We start from the raw sequence: 15,123 nt of genomic DNA on the forward strand, positions 1-15,123 counted from the left end.
CAGTGTCTTATTGTGCCGGTCCCAAGCTGAAAGGAAAATAAGATGCCAGCACCGTTTTTGATTGGGAGGAATGTCGGTGCTATTTGACTGTTGTCACTGGACAGTTCTGGGCCATTACACCTGTAATGGGTAGCATTTTCACAGCCTCACTTTGTTCAGCAGAAAAGTTAGTGCTGTTGGACGGTATGTGGCTGGATGGATGCTTGGCTTGAGGAGCCCGCGATGAGAAGAAAGGAGCGTCAGGACAGAGCGCCGATGCATATGTGGAACTGTTGTGGCTTGGAATTGAAGCGCATTTACTTGGGACAGGAGATGTGATAGTTTCTTTTCGTCAATGGATGCTCCAGCTTCGTGTTTGCTTTCAACATTAAGCTTGTAGACGTGCACATTTCACCATGATATCCCCGATCCACTGCTGAATAGGAGGTTTTGATCCTCTCCTCTTTCATTGAGAACTGCTTCATACAACAACAAGGTAAAAAGTGCTTGAGTTTGAAGACTGGCTTTTGTATTGTCACATTTTTGCATTCTTTTTTGACTTCACAATGGCGCTGCGAGGGTGGCTGCCTTAACAGCAGCTACTGTATTGTTTTTGCTGCTGTGAAATGTAAATTTCTTCACTGTGAGACAAAGGCTTCTCTAATATAATATAATTCAGACCGCGACCGTGACCCTTAGCAAGGAAAGCACATCAGATCATGGATATAGACATTTTAATAAATTAGTGAATAAATACGGTAAATACTTTCAAAATGCACCTTCACGTCGGTTGCCTTTTAGGGTCACAGCAGACCACTATATTCACAAGGGACTCCTTCCAGGGACTTGCATAACTCTTCCTGGACGGGTGCCCAGTTTTAACTGCAAGTTAAATAACATGCACCAAAGGCCCACTGATCACCATCCATCCATCTTCTGCCGCTTATCCGGGGTCGGGTCGCGGGGGCAGCAGCCTCAGTAGGGAAGCCCAGACTTTCCTCTCCCCAGCCACTTCTTCGAGCTCGTCCTGGCGGATCCCGAGGCGTTCCCAGGCCAGCTGGGAGACATAGTCTCTCCAGCGTGTCCTGGGTCGTCCCCGGGGTCTACTGTCAGTGGGGCATGCTCGGAACACCACACCAGGGAGGCGTCCAGGGGGCATCCTAATGAGATGCCCAAGCCACCTCATCTGGCTCCTCTCTATGTGGAGGAGAAGCGGCTCGACTCTGAGCCCTTCCCGGATGACCGAGCTTCTCACCTTATCTCTAAGTGAGAGCCCGGACACCCTACGGAGAAAGCTCATTTCGGCCGCTTGCATCCGGGATCTCGTTCTTTTGGACACAACCCATAGCTCGTGACCATAGATGAGGGTTGGACGTAGATCGACTGGTAAATTGAGAGCTCTGCTTTTTGGCTCAGCTCCTTCTTCACCACGACAGATCGGTCCAAAGTCCTCATCACAGCAGACGCCGCACCGATCCGCCTGTCGACCTCTTGCTCCCTCTCACCCTCATTCGTGAACAAGACTCCCAGATATGTAGACTTCTCCACTTGAGGCAAAATCTCCTCCCCGACCCGGAGAGGGCACTCCACCCTTTTCCGACTGGGAACCATTGTCTCAGATTTGGAGGTGCTGATTTGAGCACCTCCAAATCTGAGAGCCGCTCCAAATCTTTCGCAGCCGCTTCACATCCGGCTGCGAAACGCTTGAGAGAGAGTTGGAGAGCTCCACTTGAAGTACCACATCATCTGCAAAAAGCAGAGATGCTATACTGAGGCTACCAAAACGGAAACTTTCAATGCTTCGGCTGCGCCTAGAAATTCAAAGGGCAGCCTTGGCGGAGCCCAACCCTCTCTGGAAACGATTCTGACTTACTGCCGGCAATGCGAACCAGACTCTAACATCGGTCATATAGGGACCGAACGGCCTGTGTCAGGCGCTCCTGTACCCTATACTCCCGAAGCATCCTCCACAGAACTCCATGAGGGACACGGTCAAAGGCTTTCTCCAACTCCACAAAGCACACGTAGACTGGTTGGGTGAATTCCCATGCACCCTCGAGGACCCTGCTAAGGGTGTAGAGCTGGTCCACTGTTCCGCGGCCGGGACGAAAACCACACTGTTCCCCCTCAATCTGAGGCTCGACATTCCGACGGACCCGCCCCTCTAGAACCCCGTAATAGACTTTTCCAGGGAGGCTAAGGAGTGTGATACCCCTGTATTGAAACACACCCTCCGGTCCCCCTCCTTAAAAAGGGGGACCACCACCCCGGTCTGCCAATCCAGAGGCACTCTCCGCGATGACCACGCAATGTTGCAGAGGCGTGTCAGCCAAGACAGCCCCATAACATCCAGAGCCTTTAGGAACTCCGGGCGGATCTGATCCACCCCCGGGGCCTTGCCACCGAGGAGCTTTTTAACCACCTCAGTGACTTCAGCCACAGAGATCGGAGAGCCCACCTCGGAGTCCCCAGAAACTGCTTCCTCCAAGGAAGGCGTGTTGGTGGAGTTGAGGCCCGATAGGACTCCTTCTTCAGCTTTACGGCATCCCTTACTACTGGTGCGCACCAGCGAGTACAGGGGTTGCCGCCACGACAGGCACCAACCACCTTACGGCCACAACTCCGATTTGCCGCCTCAGCAAGGGAGGTACGGAACATGGTCCATTCGGACCCAATGTCCCGCACCCCCCCGGGACATGTGTATAGTTCTGCCGGAGGTGGGAGTTGAAACTCCTTCTGACAGAGGATTCCGCCAGACGTTTGCAACAAACCCTCACAACACGTTTGGGCCTGCCAGGTCGGACTGGCATCTTCCCCCACCAACGGAGCCTACTCACCACCAGGTGGTGATCAGTTGACAGCTCCGCCCCTTTCTTCACTCGAGTGTCCAACACATGAGGCCACAAATCCGATTATACAACTACAAAGTCAATCATTGAACTGCGACCACGGGTGTCCTGGTGCCATGTCCACATATCGACACCCTTATGTTTGAATAGTGTTTGTTATCGACAATACGTGTCGAACACAGAAGTCCAATAACAAAACACCACTCCTGTTCTGATCGGGGTGGGGCGTTCCTCCCAATCACACCCCTCCAGGTTACACTGTCATTGCCCACATGAGCATTGAAATCGCCCAGCAGAACAAGGGAGTCCCAAGGGGGAGTGCTCTCCAGCACACACCCTAAAATCTCCAAAAAGGATGGGTACACTGGACTGCTGTTTGGTGCATATGCACAGACAACAGTCAGAACCCGTCCCGCCCCCCGAAGGCGGGGGGAAGCAACCCTTTCGTCTACCGGGGTGAATCCCAACGTACAGGCGGCGAGCCGGGGGACAATAAGTATGCCGACACCCGCTCTACGCCTCTCACCGTGGGCAACTCCAGAGTGGAAGAGAGTCCAACCCCTCTCGAGAGGGCTGGTACCGAAACCCAGGCTGTGTGTGGAGGCAAGCCCAACTATGTCTAGTCTGAACTTTTCGACCTCGCGCACCAGCTCGGGCTCCTTCCCTGAAAGAGAGTCACGTTCCACGTTCCAAGAGCTAGCTTCTGCAGTTGAGGGTTGGACAGCCAGGGTCCCCACCTTTGGGGGGGACAATGCACCCGACCCCTGTTGCCCCTCCCATGGGTGGTGAGCCCTTGAGAAGGGGGACCCACGTTTCCTCTTTGGGCTGAGCCCGACCGGCCCCCATGGGTGTGGGCCCGGCCACCAGGCGCTCGCCAACAAGCCCCATCTCCAGAGAGGGGCCCCGCGTCTGGGCAAGGGAAAACCAAGTCCATTTATGTTTTTCTTCATATGGGGTCTTTTGAGTCGTACTTTGTCTGGTCCTTCATCCAGGACCTTTTACCATGGGTGACCCTGCCAGGGGCATAAAGCCCCAGACAACCTAGCTCCTAGGATCATTGCACACACAAAACCCTCCACCACGGTAAGGTGACGACTCATGGAGAGGTGGGGGTGGGGGGGTGCCCGCTGAGCATCCAATAAAACTGTTGAGGTGATCAATGAAAATTCACGATTTCACACACAGCAACAGCTGATATCGAGTGCACTCTGAGATTCATATGAAATAAATGAGGACAATATGCATTCAACATTTTCACACACTTTATTTCATAAAACACAATTGAGGGAGAGGGGCAGTGCAACACCAATAAATATGCATTCCAACACCTGGCCAAATAAATATTCCAAAAAATAAATTAAATATGTAATAAATAGATTAAAACTTGAGATTGATATACATGACTGGTGACAAGATGAGCAGATATTTTAGCTTTTTTAATACCGACAGCCCTCAATGGGCAGTTGATGTGCGTACCATTTGACCCCTGATATATTAAAATAAACTTCACAAATACAAACCCAATTTTCAATGAAGTTGATACCAGTTGAAGAAAAATAAAAACAAGAGCATGATTTGAAAATTATATTAAACCTATGTATAAAAGGAAGTATAAGACATATTTCATGTTCATATTGATAAACTCTAGATTGCTTTTAGCAAATCCTACACTTAGACTTTTATAGTTGCAACACATCCCAAAAGCCAATTCCCAAACATTTATTGGATAGTTAAAAGAAACGGTAATGTCAAACAGTGGTAAACATGACCCTGTACTATCTTATTTGGAACATCTTGCAGCCAATACATTTTCAGTTAATGATTAATGAAGTTTATCAGTTTCAACATGAAATATTTTGTCGTTGTAGTTCATTCATTCATTCATTTTCCAATCCGCTTCCGCAATATTAAGTTTTGAACATGATTTGCAAATCATTGTACAGTATTCTGTTTTTATTCGTGTTTAACAGAACATCCGTACTTCATTGGAATTGGATTTGTATGTCCAATAAACATTCTCCAGTGAAATCTTCAAAAAAGCAGATTCCAGTTAAAGTGACCAAAAAGAAATGTAAAAAAACTGCCTTCATTTCTTACTTAAATGGCTGGCATATAAGGGGTGACACATTTTGAATGTTTTTTTTAATGTTTTGCATGTGAAGTTATTATCTCACCTGAGCTCCAGAAAAATACTTATTCTCTTTTAAAACTGTTATGATAATGCAAATCCTCACTGTCATTTGCCTTTAAATGTATCCAACACTGAGGTAAATGTGTCAAGGGGTGTACATGTACACTAGAGGTCCTGATGGAGATTCAAGTGTGAAAATGCTTGGGAATGTTCCTCCATTGCTGACTTAGCGTGATGCCTTTCAGCAACAAGTCTCTGGTAACGGGCCTGCTGCTGGTAATCCGGGTCCACATTTACCCAGCTGTTGGCGACCCATTTTAGGCCACGCTTCACCGGACAGTCTCCATGGAGCGAATACTCATCCAGCTCACCCATCCAACCTGAGGAAGGAAAAGGACAGGGACAGTTGAATTTTTTTTTCCACAATTGTTTGTACTTTTATACTCACACACACACAAACAAAAAGATTGGGTGAACTCAAAATTAATACCGTATTTTCCGGTGTATAAGGAACACCGGAGTATAAGGCGCACCCCCAATGAATAGTGTACTTTCAAACGTTTTCCGTATGAGGTGTACCAGACTATAAGGCGCACCTTCAATATATAAAAAAGTGTTACAAATACAGTGAGACCTCAACTTACGAACTTAATTGGTTTCCAGACAGAGTGTGTAAGGTGAAAAGTGTGTATCTCCAAAAAAAATTCCCATAGGAAACCATTAAAATGGGAATAATCCGTTCCCGGGTTTCCATGAAAAATACTTTAAAACTAAATAAGCCTTAAAACTACACACAACATACCTTATTCTATGTATAATAAATGTGCTATTGTATTGTAATGAAAGAAATACACTGCATTGTATCATAAAGTCACTTTTTTTACATCATTTATGGCTTGATGGAATGCCGTTGGAGGTCGAAGGTCAAAGGGAATTGCGCATTACTTGAGGACTGTAATTAAAGAAATAAACTGCTGTAAAATAAAGTTTTATTTACCTTTTTGAGGGTCGTTGATGGCTTATGGAAGGAGAGTCACCTTCCATAAGGACTGTTGGTAACTTAACCTCTGGTGCTGTTCGGTCGTGTGCTTCCGCCGAAGATCACTCCGCCAGCCGTGGTGTGTGTGTATTATGAAAATAGTGCTTATTATAAGGTTTAATTTTCATAAATTTGACGTTTGTAAGACGAAAAGTTTGTAAGATAAGGTGTTTGTAAGTTGAGGTCTCACTGTACAGCATAATATATATATATAAAAGTTTTCCAAATATAAGGCACACCACATTATAAGGCTCTACATTAGAGGATGGGGTTACGCACTACTTCCACAGGGGGAAATCGAGTCGGCGGCTGCTGAGAGTAGTTGCGAGACGCGTTGTGGCTCAATATCACTTCACTTATAAGGCGCAGGGTCATCTTTTCAAGAAAATGAAGGCTTTTGGGTGTGCTTTATACACCGGAAAATACGGTATATCTATATTAGCTTACATTATTGTTTTAGCACAAAAAAAATCTACAAGTTGTGGTTTTCTCAGGGTGCTAATGTACAGTCTGTGAGTAATCTAGCCACCAGTGTAAATGGGGCACACAAGACACCAGCTAATGCAATAGCTCAGATATAACAAATGCATATGGGATGCACAGGCCGGGAGTTCCAACAACATTCAAACAACACATGATTGTGTATTCTTGACCTTGGCCATCAGAGAGATGGTTGTACAAGAGGAGTGCCGTCCCAGCAGTGGGCTTTATTCTCAGGTTCCCTCGACCACAGGTTTTCTGGGTGTTTCTTAAATCAACTCCATCTTGTACCAATGCCTGGATCACACAAACAGCTGTGAGCAAAGAATTGTCTGTAGGCTAATCAGTTGTTGTACCATGCTGATAATTTACTGACTATCTTATTCCTGTCATGCAACGGCACCGTCAACATTATTTTGATGGTCAGCTGACATCATTTTCCAGTGCTGCGATTTTTTTAGGAACAAGTCCAGCAAAACCATTACTCATAAATGTATGCCTCTAAAAATGATTTTCTCCATTAAACCACCTGTGACATTTTTTGTTGACAAAAAGAAAAATATAAATAAAATAAAACTCCAATATATTCATTTTCTATAGCGTAATTAAGCAAAAAAAAAAAAAACAACACATTTGGGTTGACCAGCTACTTTGTGTGCTATTACAGTACATGCTCTTGTGAGTGATGTCTTTTTGTACTTGTTTAACTGTGTGTTCCCTTCAATTTTACAAACCGCAATCATCCACTTTATTGAGGAAGAATTCTCACCAGTTCATTGTAGGTACGGTTGTCGGCTACAGGAAAGGTGGTCTCACCTCCTTCCTCGACAGAGCTGAGGTAGATCAACACAGTCAGATACCTGCGACAAAATGAAAAATAAAACATAGAAACATGATCATTTATTTGAATGTCTGCTAATGTACTAAGAATATAACGGGACCAACACCTGCAGGAGACCTCTGTTAGTATGGACGTGTTCGCTGCCAATCGCGTGTGCGAACATGCGGTTTCTTTATCGGGAGGACTGCTGTCGTGATGAGCATCGCTGAAGTCTCCCGGCTCAAACCGAAACACTTGCAGTAGCTCACTCATGTCAACCAATGTGGTCGGCAGACGTGTCAGGCTGTTTACTCTGAGTATATATAGCAGAGTGAAATTAGAAAGTAAATAAGTTACAAGATCAAGAGCGTAAGTGGAGGTACCTGAGTCTCAGTGTCTGTAGCACGTGGTGGGATCCTGGGCCCTGATAAAGCCTGGTATGTTTGTTTCTCTGCTTGAATTCACTCTGGCGCTTCCCATTTTGCTCGTGCCCTGGTCCTTGGGACACATCATAAACACGCTTAAACTCCTCAAGGTTGAGCATCCCTATGAAAGGACACATGCAGTCCATTAGTGAGCAAACACGTGGTTGCAAACTCTCATGAAAAGCTATTCCCCACTCTTGTATTCCACAGGGTTCAATTTCGGCACCTGTGCTGTTTTCCTCATATTTTCTTCCCCTGGGTTCCATCTTCAGAAATCGTGGTACAGTGATACCTCGGCTTACGAACGCTTTAGCTAACGAACTTTTTGCCTTACGAACGTTAAATTCGCGAGAATATAATCTTGGCATACGAACTATTTTTCGGGAAAGACAGGGTGCACCACAATGAGTGATGTGTTGTTCGCAAACAAGCCGGTTCTTAGAGCTGGATCTCTGAAATGAACTCCTAACAAGGAGCTGGAAATGGCAGGCGACTTTTTTTTGTCCTCTATTCCCCGTCCCAAGTCTTCGGTTAAAGCCACATGTGATTGGTCAAGAACAGTGGTAGGGGAGGGAGGGGACACACGCAGCAGTGAGTGGGGGGGGGGGGGGTAGAGAAACACAGAGCTACACATGAAAACAGGAAAGGCAGATGACAGAGTGAAAACATTGATAGAAAACCGCGAAATTTGGACACATTTCAACTTTATTTATAGTTCAAAGGAAGAGTGTAGACTGCAAGGTTAAAATATCCCATCAATCAAGCTCCACAAATAACCCGAATAAGCCATCTGTACAATATGAAAAGAAAAGACAAGCAAGGGAACCAGCTATTAATGAAGTTTCTAGTGTGTCTGCCTGCATCTATTGCTGTTTCAATAACTTCCAAGATGTACAATCCAGAGCTCCTTGAGACACTTTATGCAAAAAGCTATCAAGCTATCACAATTGATGAGGAACTAGATAAAATTATTGCAGATAAAGCACGGCAACATCACTCGGATATCGTCAAGAGGCAACCTGGAAGTTAAGTCATCCATGGATGACTTCAAGGCTTGCCACGGATGGTTCGAGAACTTTAAGCGTCATACAGAGATTCATAGTGCCATTCGTCATGGTGAGGCAGCCAGTTCTAACGATAAAGCTGGCGAAGCTTACAAGGAATCATTCCTCAAGATGGTGGAAGAAGAAGGCTATGTTCCTCATCAAGTGTTTAATGCTGCTGAACCGTCACCTCCTGTCATGATCTGGTTGGCGACCAACGGGGGGAGCTGTCGGCCCCGCCTGCACCTGCACAAATGCTGGTCGTCCCGATCAGATTGGCGACCAACGGGTAGCGACGTCAGCCCTGCCTGCAGCCTCGCAGGTGCTGGTCGTTTTAATCACTGACACTTAAAAGGACACCCAGCACGACCATCCGGTGTCGGTTCATTGTTTGCTGCATGTTTGTTGCATGCTGTGCATGTGTTTGTTTAACCTTGGCGGACTTTTACACTTGGTTTTCTTTTGATACTTTGTATTTTTTCTGTTCAGATGATTTTGATGTTTTACATTTTGTTCCTGCTGACCTTTATTTTAATACAATTTCTCAAACAACCTCCTGCTCCCTCCTGCCTGCTTCTTGGGATCCGCACCCGCCATCACCACCTTGCAAAACGTGACAACTCCATTTCATCCAGCCAGCAATGATCATCACAGAAGTAAATAAAATGACTTTATTATACAGTAAAGTTTATTTCTTTAATTACAATACCATAACACCTTTGTTATACATAAAATAAGGTATGTTTTGTGTAGTTTTAAGGCTTATTTTGTAGATAATTATGTTTTATGGGGACCAGGGAATGGATTATTCTCATTTCAATGGTTTCCTATGGGAAATTAATGTTTGGAATAAACACCTTTCGCCTGACACACATTCTGGGAACCAATTAAGTTCGTAAGCCAAGGTATCACTATTTCGTTTCACTGCTTTGCGGATGACAGTAAAATCGATATTTTACACTTACTACTTTGGGCCAATTGTGTACTGTCGGGAAGAAATCAAGGCCTGGATAGCAGGGAATTTCTTGGATTTCATTGAAGTCACACGTTATGGAGTTTGGCCCGAACGGCCCTGATACATCCCATCCTGTTGACCATGGCACTTTATTGAAAGCCAACAGTTTCCAATTTGATTTTGAGATTAGACAGGGATTTTAAATTTGACCGGTTAGTGGAGTCTGTTGCATGTGTTATTAAAACAAATCAGTTAATTTATAATGAATTGTCAATTTCTGTTATTAACTCATTCAGTGCCAGATATGCAAAAATGTGTCCACTTTAGTGCCAAGGTTTTTGTCATTTTCACTCATATTCCAAGACCCACAGAATATTGCGTTTTAGGACTACATAAACATTCAATGCAGCGTAAGAAACCTTAGACTCTCTTCTTTTATCAGAGAAAAAGAGTAAATACCTGAATTCCATTGGTCTGGAGTAATATGATGTGCAAGTGGGGGCAGTTGTACAAAAAGCAAATGCTGGGAATGGCAGTAAATGAGTTAATGTAATGTTTCTCAGTCTTGTTACTCGATACACTTTGTATGTAGAAATCGTTGTTCTAAAGTGTTGCATAAAGAAATTTGGGTTGTAAACCACTGAATGAATCTCCCGGTGACAAATCAGTTGAGTTCAGTTGAACTCGAACATTTACTCTTTTCAAATACACTGCTTATAAAACTGTTAGAGATATTTATTATGGCAAAAGTTGATTTTAAAAAAAGCTCAAATACGATTCTAACCGAGACGAGGCACTGCCATGGAAAACCTAACCCCAGGCTTAACCACTTCAATGCCACAAACTGAAAATGCCATACTTTTGTCTTGGGCCGTTGTCACTCACAATTTCATATTTTTTCTCTTTTACAGCTCCCGATCAAGAGAATTCAACTTTTGCACTACATAATTTGCCGCCTGTCTTTATCTGTCAGGGGCCCAACTTGGATCATGGTTAAATAACATTATGTAACATGAATTCCTCTTTACTTACACAACTAAGACTAATATTCGCAATGTGTCTTAGGTTGGACACGTCGCTGACAAGGGCACATTAAAGAGATATCAAATATATGTTGGATCTGGCTGAGGCGTTGTCGTAATTGGCTTGAAAGTCATAACTTTTGCATAATGGAACTGTATAGTGCCACTTAGCAGTTTTTTTTTACGACGATACTAGTGCAGCGTGTTCTACCGGAAACACATTCCTTGTGTGTTCTACATACTTGGCAATAAAGATGATTCTGATTCTGATTCTGATAATAGGTAAATAAAAACACCACAAATACAATGAGGTAGCGAGAGCACACACTTGTTGAGCAGCCTTCCAATCCAGTGAGTATCCGGCGCAGGTTGTCCGGGCTCAGCCAAGTCCCATCTCGAGAACGTGAGTGGCTCACAATCTGAAGGAGTCAGTATTTGCTTCTGAAATCTTCAAGCTGCTTTAAAGTTTTCTTCCATGTTCCCATGGAATGTAAACAGTAAGAAATTGTTTTTGAATGGTCACCTCCTGCTTCTGCAGCAGCCCATCTTGGTTGAGGTCCAGGAGACTAAAAACCTCCTCAGTGGTCAAAGATAGCAGTGGGTGGTCTGGCTCTCCGAGCCCCCAGCTGGGTGCTGTCATTTGACTTTCCATAAGACCCTTAAGCTGAGCCAGCTGTACCACCACTCGACACTCCTCCTCTGACAGGAAACCAGGCACCTCTGACCAACAAATGTGAAATAATAAGCTGTTGCATTGTACTCAGAAACCACGGAGCACTTACCAAATAAGAGAGGTTTAAGACTCAGTGTCTTCATCTTATGTGTTCTGTCCCACACAAGGGCTACTGGCTGTACGTGTCCGACCTAAGACGCATTTCGAATAACAAGGGCACGTTAAAGACAGACAAATATATGTTGAATCAGGCTGACGCGTTGACGTAATTAGCTTGAAAGTCAAACTCGCACGAATTTAAAGTTCAACAGTGAAGTTGGGTATAAAGCAATATACCAGCTAGGCTGCAAGTTACAACTGAAACAACATGATTGGTTTCAACAGCGTTTCAATGCAGTTCACCTACCCTGATCCCCTCAATTCGAGGCAGTCTGAAAGTTTGCTCGTACTCGCGGTGCTCCCTTGGACGCGGAGCGGGGTGAAGAGGACTTTCCCCGTCGCTGACACTTGATGAGGACGGCCGGTCATCACGAATATCCCTTGGGCCGTTATTGTAGTGAACATATAGCAACAACGCGATAACGTTCAGGATGTAGACGTGAAAGAAAACCATCACCACGACGAAGTATGCCCGAGAGCAGATGCTGCTCCTCTGGACCTGCAGGCGAGTGGAGCGTAACGACTGCATGTTGGATGATGAGGATGCAATGCCGCTGACACAAGAGTCCTCATCATGCTCAAGATTTTCATGAATGTTTTCCATGTCTACTTCCATCTGGGGTTGTTTTAAAGACCAATACTGCTATGCGCACCTGGGGTTGTCTGGTAACTAGCCCGATGCTTTGCTGTCGTTGGCTGTTTCCGTGAAAAACAACGCGCAATCGCGGCTATTGGTTTGCACAAATTAATGTCGTTCAGTACAAAAATACCGACGTGAAAACGCTTATTTTCTCGAGTAAATGTTTTTGTCATCATAATCCTTGACAAGCGAGCTCGCGTGAACCTGCTCCCAATGACAACCTGCATAATAAACAGACGAACATACGCACGACTTCCGGTCAAAGCAAATCAGACAACGACATCTGTCGGTCAATAAAGGCGTATACTCACCTACTTGTATCCAAGCCCAGGCCCCCACCACCACCACCACAATATTTACCGGTACTGTTTTCATTTATATTGGGTGTGGGCAACCACCGCCCCACCCTCAATTTTGTGGTAAACGATGATACTAGTTCATACCTGTTTTTTTGGGGTGGGTGGGTGGGGGGAGTATTTTATTTTTTTATTTTTTACACTGCATTGAAAAAAGTCCTGGGCGGGTTTTCGACATTTGCAATTGGTTGTGGTGTATGGGGTGTATGGGAGAGGTAGTACCCTAACTGGTCCTCACCATCACCCAGCTCTTGTCTATGGCTCCAAGTAGCAGAGGTTCTGCGGCCACACCACGGCAAACTGCTTCGACCGGCAGGCTAAACTAGACAAGGGTAACCTAAAAGACCCACAAGTTGCCGGAATATTTGAGGCAAGCATAGGAGGAAAATTTGCCACCCTTAACCTTCTACAAGACATCGACTCACTGACAGACGCTATGGAGAGCACATTTGTGGAAACAGCGACTGAAGTATTAGGGAAGTATAGGAAGAAGAAGAAACCGTGGGTCACAGATGACATCCTTGATCTGTGTGACCACAGAAGGACACTAAAAAGGACCAAGAAGGATGACCCAGAGGCTGCGAAACAGCACACTATGGTGAACAAATATATTAGAAGAGGATGAGGGAAACAAAGAAGTGGATCACAGAGCAGTGTGAAAAAATAGACACAAGTATACGACAGGGCAACAGTAAAGCAGCATACGCCACATTGAAGGCTTTGACAAAGACGCAGCAACATACTGCAACAATAATAGAAGATGGGGACGGTGCTCTGCTAACCGAAAAGACAGCAGTAATCAGAAGATCAGAATCAGAATCAGAATCAGAATCATCTTTATTGCCAAGTATGTAGGACACACAAGGAATTTGTTTCCGGTAGAACACGCTGCACTAGTATCGTTGTCAAAAAAACTGCTAAGTGGCACTATACAGTTCCATTTTGGCTACTGTTGAAAGATGGACAGAGTACTGCCAGGAACTCTACAACCTCAAAATAAAACCCAACCAGAACGTAACCACTGACGCCGCAAAGGTCATCAGCGAAGATGACGACGTGCCGATACTCCAGGCAGAAGTGGAGGAGGCAGTAAGGAACCTGAAGATCGGCAAGTCACCTGGCATCGACAACATCCCGGCTGAACTGTGGAAACATGGAGGACACGAGACAATTAAAGCACTCACACACATCTGTCAGAATATTTGGAGAACCAAGCAATGGCCCCAAAAATGGACACAATCTCTGGTTATCCCTATCCCTAAGAAGGGGAACTCAAGGCAGTGTCAGAACTACAGGACCATCAGCCTGATCTGCCACGCAAGCAAAGTGCTGCTAAGGATCATCCTGAACAGACTAAAGAGTAGGGCAGAGGAAATTATCGCAGATGAGCAAGCAGGATTCCGACCAAAAAGGAGTACCACAGAGCAGATTTTTAACATCAGATTACTTATCGAGAAACACCTCCAGCATCGACATGACCTGTTCCACAACTTCATCGACTTTAAGAAAGCCTTTGACAGGGTGTGCCATGAGGGGATGTGGCAGGTGCTCCGAAACTACAACTTCAACAAGAATCTCATCCAGGTCATTCAGTCACTCTACATCAACTCAAGCAGTGCAGTTCTCATGAACAACACCATGGGGGAACTTTTCAAAACATCTATCGGTGTCCGACAAGGCTGTCTTCTGTCCCCCGTCCTATTCAACATCTTTCTGGAAAACATCATGGTTGAGGCCCTGGAAGAGTTTCACACCTCCATATCCATCGGAGGAAGACCCATCTGTAACCTCCGGTTTGCTGATGACATAGATCTGATGGGAAAAGGCGAAGCCGAACTCCAGGAGCTTACCACCAGACTGGAAAAGGTAGCGAGGGGTTACGGTATGCAAATAAGCGCAGAGAAAAGCAAGATACTGGTCAATAGCTACAATAAAACAACACCACCAAAAATCACAATGAACGGGCAAACCTTAGAAGTGGTGAAGGATTTCAAATACCTTGGGTCCTTTGTGAGTGAGGATGGCAGCTCCACAAAGGAGATTAAATCACGAATTGCAATAGCAACATCAGCCATGACAAGACTGGCCAGAATTTGGAGGAGCAATACCATCGGCTTTGCAGTGAAGGTCAGGCTGTACAAGTCTCTAGTACTCTCCACCTTGTTATACGGCTGTGAGAGCTGGACACTTACAGCAGACACAGAGCGCAGGATCAAGGCGTTTGAGCATAAGAGCTACAGAAGGATGCTCAATATATCTTACAGGGAACACCCGACAAATGACTACGTCAGACAGCTAGTCACCACCCTTTCTGGAGAACAAGAGCCTGTACTCTCAATGGTGAAACGTCGTAAAATGGCCTGGTTTGGCCACGTTATAAGGCATACCTCACAATCCAAAACCATCCTGGAGGGGACAGTGGAAGGAAAGCGGAGAAGAGGAAGACAGAGGAAGTGCTGGATGGACAACATTAAGGAATGGACAGGCTGCAGCTTCCACACCCTGCTACGAACTGCTGAAGACAGAGAGCGCTGGAGATCTCTGACTGCCCA

At 45.2% G+C, this 15,123-nt stretch overlaps 1 protein-coding gene across 2 annotated transcripts; it reads right to left on the minus strand.

The window, feature by feature from the left end:
- Positions 1-4,047: 4,047 nt before the first annotated feature.
- Positions 4,048-13,500, minus strand: LOC148903071 (transmembrane prolyl 4-hydroxylase-like). 2 transcript variants are annotated; one of them, XM_088995897.1, is made up of 9 exons: positions 11,823-13,500; positions 11,526-11,607; positions 11,267-11,463; positions 11,072-11,162; positions 7,682-7,796; positions 7,426-7,611; positions 7,248-7,338; positions 6,652-6,775; positions 4,048-5,339 (listed from the first exon to the last, which is right to left on the minus strand). In XM_088995897.1, the coding sequence occupies exons 1-9, from the start codon at positions 12,189-12,191 to the stop codon at positions 5,125-5,127; spliced, it is 1,470 nt and encodes a 489-aa protein (XP_088852023.1). In that variant the 5' UTR covers positions 12,192-13,500; the 3' UTR covers positions 4,048-5,124. The 2 variants fall into 2 exon arrangements, with proteins under 2 accessions (XP_088852023.1, XP_088852012.1); XM_088995886.1 differs by having other exon boundaries at positions 4,049-5,339; positions 7,682-7,844.
- Positions 13,501-15,123: the final 1,623 nt, after the last annotated feature.

This window comes from Hippocampus bargibanti, linkage group LG01 (assembly GCF_051943395.1).
Source record: "Hippocampus bargibanti isolate YZ-2025 linkage group LG01, ASM5194339v1, whole genome shotgun sequence".
Taxonomy (NCBI): Eukaryota; Metazoa; Chordata; class Actinopteri; order Syngnathiformes; family Syngnathidae; genus Hippocampus; species Hippocampus bargibanti.

Excerpts from the sequence above, each read along its gene's own strand:
- LOC148903071 (XM_088995886.1), bottom strand. The coding sequence starts at position 12,191 with ATGGAAGTAGACATGGAAAACATTCATGAAAATCTTGAGCATGATGAG. Across the intron at positions 11,608-11,822 it reads CTCGAATTGAGGGGATCAGG|GTCGGACACGTACAGCCAGT; the intron begins GTAGGTGAACTG and ends AATGCGTCTTAG. Across the intron at positions 7,339-7,425 it reads CTAACAGAGGTCTCCTGCAG|GTATCTGACTGTGTTGATCT; the intron begins GTGTTGGTCCCG and ends ATTTTGTCGCAG.